This window comes from Sinocyclocheilus grahami, unplaced genomic scaffold (assembly GCF_001515645.1).
Source record: "Sinocyclocheilus grahami isolate Dianchi unplaced genomic scaffold, SAMN03320097.WGS_v1.1 scaffold236.1, whole genome shotgun sequence".
Lineage (NCBI taxonomy): Eukaryota > Metazoa > Chordata > Actinopteri > Cypriniformes > Cyprinidae > Sinocyclocheilus > Sinocyclocheilus grahami.
Window position 1 is genome coordinate 962118 of NW_015505415.1, and position 6135 is coordinate 968252.

Consider the following 6135-nt stretch of genomic DNA (forward strand, 5'->3'; position numbering starts at 1 on the left):
ACACAGACACACACACACACACACAGACAGAGAGAGAGACACACACACACACACATATACACACACACAGAGAGACACACACACACTCACATTCACACACACACAGACACACACACACAGACACACACAGAGACACACACACTCACACAGACACACAAAGACTCACACACACAGACAGACACACACACACACAGATCATCAATCAACTCTACAACAAATCAACTATACAATAAAATCCACAAATTCCTTGTAACTCAAAGAAAATGCATTGCATCCATTTTCCATTCAATAAACACTTTTTCTAATTCAATAAATGTTTGCTCGTAGGGTTTGATGTATTCAGTGCATTTATTTAATCTGGATTGTAATAGAAAAAGAAAGTGTTTCCATCACAGACATATATTGTGTATTATATCCTTCCTTTCTTAACCTCAAGTGGCTTCAGTTTTAATAATTTTCTTATAATCGTATTTTGGCCAGTTTGTCTGTACGTGTGTTTTTACCTGGTTTCCTCTGAGACGCCTGCTGTATCTGGATCCTCTCGATTTCAGCCAAACACGGGGGTTCTGGGAAAAACACATGAAAAAATGATGAAAAATCAGACAATCAATTATTTAAAAAAAAAAAAAACATTAAAAACAGTGGATTAAAAATTTAATTTAATTTAATTTTACTATACACTATTTTACTAAACATTGCTTGCCAATTTTTTTATATACAAGTGGTCCACTTGTAAAAAAAACAAAAAAACATTAAAAACAGTGGATTAAAAATTAAATTAAATTAAATTACATTTTATTTTACTATAGACTATTTTACTAGACATTTTTTTATGTATAAGTGGTCCACTTGTAAAAAAAACTTAAAAACAGTGGATTAAAAATTCAATTCAATTCAATTCAATTTTAAATTCAATTCAATTTAATTTAATTTAATTAAATTTTACTATAAACTATTTTAGTAGACATTGCTTGGCAATTTTTTTATGTATAAGTGGTCCACTTGTAAAAAAAACTTAAAAACAGTGGATTAAATATTAAATTAAATATTAAATATTAAATATATATATAACACTTATACACTTATATAAGTGGTCCACTTGTAATGTAATTTTCCAATGAACTTTTCTATCAAAGGATCAAGATTCCTCATGATCTGAGCTCAGTGAATAACAACACACTCACTCTCTCTCCAGAAGCACAGGCACCACTCTGCCGTGGAAACCTTCCCGTCGCGGTACGAGTCGCACGAGTTGAAGAAGGGCCTGATGCACACTTCATACTTCTCCAGGTTTACGGCGGCCAGCTCGGACTGATCCAGGAACAGGTCGTTACTGGAGTCCAGCTTGGAGAACATCCAGCCGATGGAGTCCTTACAGCCGGCCACGAGCCCCCGGTCAAACACTGCAGAGGAGGAAGCTCAATCAATGCTGAACTGACTATTAACAACATCAGAAGTGTAACAACATGCATTACGAAAGCTCAAGAGGGATAATACATGATGATATACTTAATTTAGCTTGACTATAAGAAGAATCCCAAGAGTCATTTGTTTGATAATCACACTTAATTAATACTTTTATTCATGAAGGATGCATTAAATTGATCAAAAGTGACAGTGAAGACATTAATAATGTTAGAAAAGATTTCTATTTCAAATAAATGCTGTTCTTTTGAACTTTCTATTCATCTGCGAATCCTGAAAAATAAAATGCATCAGTTTCCACAAAAATATGAAATTGTTTTCTATGGAAGCTCGTTTCTGCCACAGGACAAAAAAGGTAATCGTGACTTTTTATCTCACAATTCAGACTTTTTTATTGCAATTCTGAGAAAAAAAGTCCAAATTGTGAGATATAAACTCACAGTTGTGAGATGTACTCAGAAATGCGAGAAAAAAGTCTGAATTGTGAGATAAATAAAATTTACAAATATTTAAAAAATAATATTTAAAAATTAAATGAAAATAAATATATTTTTTTAATTATTTTAAATATTTAAAAATGTTTAATTATCCTTTTTGTTTACCTGCATGTCAAGATTGATAAAACTGACTATTAACAGACATCAGAGAACCATGTTGAATTATTAACAATTCATGAAAACAGTCAAAATTGTGCAATATAAACACAACTGTGAGATATAAACTCACAATTGTGAGAAAAAGTGAAAGTTGAGAGATGAAAAGTCATAATTAACTTTTATATTTTTTTATTTTTGGTGAAAACAAAAACAATTGCAAGATGTAATCTCAGCATCGAGTGAGAAAAACAGTCAGAATTGTGAGATAAAAAGTTGCAATTACCTTTTTTATTTTTTTTATTCCATGGCAGGAACAAGTTTCCATGGTTTTCAACATTGATAATAATCAGAAATGTTTCTCGAGCAGCAGATCAGCATATTATACTGATTTCTGAAGATCATGTGACACTGAAGACTGGAGGAATGATGCTGAAAATACAGCTGCGCATCACAGAAATACATTACAGTTTAACACATATTCACATAGAAAACAGCTGTTTGAAATTGAAATAATATTTCACAATTGTACAACAGTTTTTACAATATTTTTGATCAAATAAAAGCAGCCTTGGTGAGCAGAAGAGACGTCGTCACATTTAGTTCAGTAAACTCAGCTGTTATGTGTGTGTTTTCACCTGACGCTGTGCTTTGTCTTCCAGAGTTGTTCTGTTTAGCATTTCCATGCAGGAGCTGAAACCAGTCTCGGAGTCTGTCGCCCAAATCTGCCAAATCCTGACCGGTGCAGAGCTCTAGAGAGACAGAAACACCACGAGAGTCAGTAAATAACGAGATGCCAGCAGATTAATAATGCAGAGGAACAATAAACTCACTCAAATGCATGAAAATTTCAACTAACTAGGCTTCATAAAACATGAAAGTCTGAACTTGCTGTGACACCAAGCATCATTCTGCAGGTTTACAGCGAGACCTGATGGAGTAATGTGCGTGCGTGGACCTGGTTTGGGTTCGGGTGACGTCTCTGGATTCGTCTTGATCTTGGGTTCTGCTTTAGGAAGTCCAGCACTGATACAAGGACACGAACCAGAACACAGAACAGACAGATCCTTCCCCGACAAACACGCCTGCTGATCCAGCTTACACTGATCACGCACACACACACACACAGGTTTACATTTGTGAAAAGTGGGGACATCCCATAGTCGTAATGGTTTTTATACTGTACAGACCGTATATTCTATTGCCCTACACCAACCCTACCCCTAAACCGGAGAGAGAGAGAGCTTCATTTTAAAGAACTGCAGTGTGTTCATGTCTCAAAGCAAAACTCACATGCATGATTCAGCAGATACGAGCGGCTGAAGATGGTTGTTCACTATTCAGAATTGAGAACGAGTGTTTGTTGGATGTGAAAGATGCTTTGAGGATGTGAAAAGAGCTGCTAGTCAAACGTTTAATGTTTATCATGGTGATAAAAACCTGAGGATAAGACCTACTTCTTAAAAGACAAAGATGTATTGTAAAAAAATAAATAGTTAAAAAAGATATCTGTAAAAATATATTAATGTACGTACATAACCTAAAAACATCATCACATTTGTATCACAGATGTTCCTCGTTCATTAGTATATAATTTATTTTAAATAATAAAAAATATATATTTAAAAATTGAAGCTGAAAATGAATATTTAAAAATAAATATTTAAATTGAATCAGAAATAAATATTTAAAAATAAATATTCAAAAATACATTTTAAATAGATTCTTAAAAATAATTGAAAACAATCAAACTAAATTGAAAGCAATATTAAAAATATATATATATTTTAAATAAATATTTATAAATAAACGCAAATTAATATTTACAAATTTATAAAAAAGTAAAATATATAGAATTTTTTTTAAAACAAATTACAAAACTATAAAAAAAACTGAAAAAATAAAAATAAATAAAAATTAAAACACTTAAATTAAAAATTTTAATAATTTTAATAAATTGAAAAAATAAATTGAAAAAATATTCAAAAATAAACTGAAAATGAATATTTAGAAAGAAATAAAAACAAATCTAAATAAAACAGAACAAAATTAGAAAAATGTTATTTGTTTACCTGCATGTCATTAAGCATCACCAGAGAACTGTGAACATGTGAATGTGTTGTTAATCCACTGACATATTAACTTCAAATCTCAGGGTGACTTCAAGATAATATTTTACCTCAAAGGGGTTCGGCTGACAAAAAAGACTGTGTGAATCCTTGCTCTAAATAACTGAAACAAAGGAGGACTGTCCAAACTAGTGTGACTGCGAGTGCATCCGCAGTGATGGAGCGATGCTCCTTCCTCACAGAATCGATGGATCTGCCGCGGCGCTGAGTAAACTCTAGCAGGTGGATCACGGCAGGCGGGAGATGAATGAGACGGGCGGCTCTGCTCCTGGTGATTGTATTGATTCATGTACCGTTTTTAATTTTGACCTTCTGTGTAAGAGACAGAAAATTACCTCCCTCCCCCTCTCTCTTCTGTCTGTATGAGCAATCACTGTTTCCTGCGCTCACCCTTATAAATATTTGATCCGGTTCCAGCTCAAGTCTTGATGTTGTCACTGCAGCCCAGACGCAGTGTGTGTGAGTGCGTGTGTGTGTGTGCGTGTGTGAGTGTGTGAGTGCGTGTGTGTGTCTGTCTGTGTGTGTGTGTGTGTGTGTGTGCGCGCATTTTTGTGACAAATGAGTTGTGTCCGTCTGATCCACACACAGGCGTCGAGGGCGTCTCTGAACAGGGTTTACAGCTGATAGCATGAGGCTTCAGTCCAGACTCTCTGATTCTACAGCAAACACAACAAAACCAAACCAATCCACCAGTTTCTGCTTTAAAATGCTGGCCGTAAACTTAATAATCAATAACAAGACTGTTCTGTTAAACATAGTATTTTACATAATTTTTTCCCTCACTTTTATTTGGATTTTATTTTATTATATTATATTATATTACATTTTATTTTATTAAATTAAAACAAAATATCCTTTTTCACAACATAACTTTATTAAATTTTATTTTAACTTTATTAAATTTGTGCTGTACATATTTTATATGCACATATTTTATTTAGCTAAAATAAAAAATAATTTATTTAGTTATTTATTATTGATTTACATTTATACATTTGTGTTGAACGTACATTTTTATATACCTTTAAACTTTTATTTGGACTTTCTTTGTTTTTAAATTAAATTAAAATAGCATTTTCTTACAACATAAAATGTATGTGTTGTACATACATTTTATATTTTTGTTTATCTAAAATAAAACAAATTGATTTATTTAGCTATTATCATAGATTTACTTTATTTTAAATTTGTTTCACATACATTTATTTTATGTGAAATATTACAATATTTTATTGAACTTTTATATAAAATAAATAAATAATATAAAATAAAATAATAAATAATATAAAATAAAATAATAAATAATATAAAATAAAATAAATAATTTTATAAAAAATAAATAAAATATAAAATAAATAAAATCTTTGTTTTTTTAATTTAAATAAAATATAATTTAACTATTTTAAATGTATGTGTTGTAGATACATTTTATATTATGTTTAGCTAAAATAAAATACATTTAGTTAGTTATTTATTATAGATTTACTTTTTTTTAATTTGTGTAGTACATACATTTTATATATTTTTTATATTTTTTATCAAATGAAAAAAACCTTTTCTTACAACATAACTCACAACAACATTACAATATGATCAGTGTCTTACCCACAATTCTTTGCATGAATGTAATGTTAACTGCATACTGCACAGTATATACTGACCAATAGAAGTGGACACAGAAGGTCAAGACAAGCGCATTGCATTCTGGGATACAGTGTGATATGTGATACTGCACAACAAATGAAGCTTTTTAATGAAGGAGGGAGATATATGAAATAATAGCCAGAATGTTAACGAAATTAAACATTTTATTGAACTTTTAAGCAAAAATGGCACTTACACTAACCCTAACACTCACACACACAAACTCACACACACACACTCACACTCACACAAACTCACACACACTCACACACACAAACTCACACATACACACACTCACACATACTCACACACACACACACACACACACACACACACACACACAC

The 6135-nt window shown here is 31.5% G+C and overlaps 1 protein-coding gene across 1 annotated transcript in view; it reads right to left on the bottom strand.

Moving 5' to 3' along the window:
• LOC107597772 (testican-2-like) overlaps positions 1 to 6135 on the bottom strand; it is a 22552-nt gene that overhangs the window by 984 nt on the left and 15433 nt on the right. Inside the window, exons 4-8 of the mRNA XM_016288953.1 lie at positions 4704 to 4803; positions 2977 to 3133; positions 2657 to 2770; positions 1185 to 1403; positions 504 to 566 (exon numbers count right to left, since the gene is read on the bottom strand). Coding sequence (XP_016144439.1) covers positions 504 to 566; positions 1185 to 1403; positions 2657 to 2770; positions 2977 to 3133; positions 4704 to 4803 — 653 coding nt within the window. The remainder of the gene's footprint in view (positions 1 to 503; positions 567 to 1184; positions 1404 to 2656; positions 2771 to 2976; positions 3134 to 4703; positions 4804 to 6135) is intronic.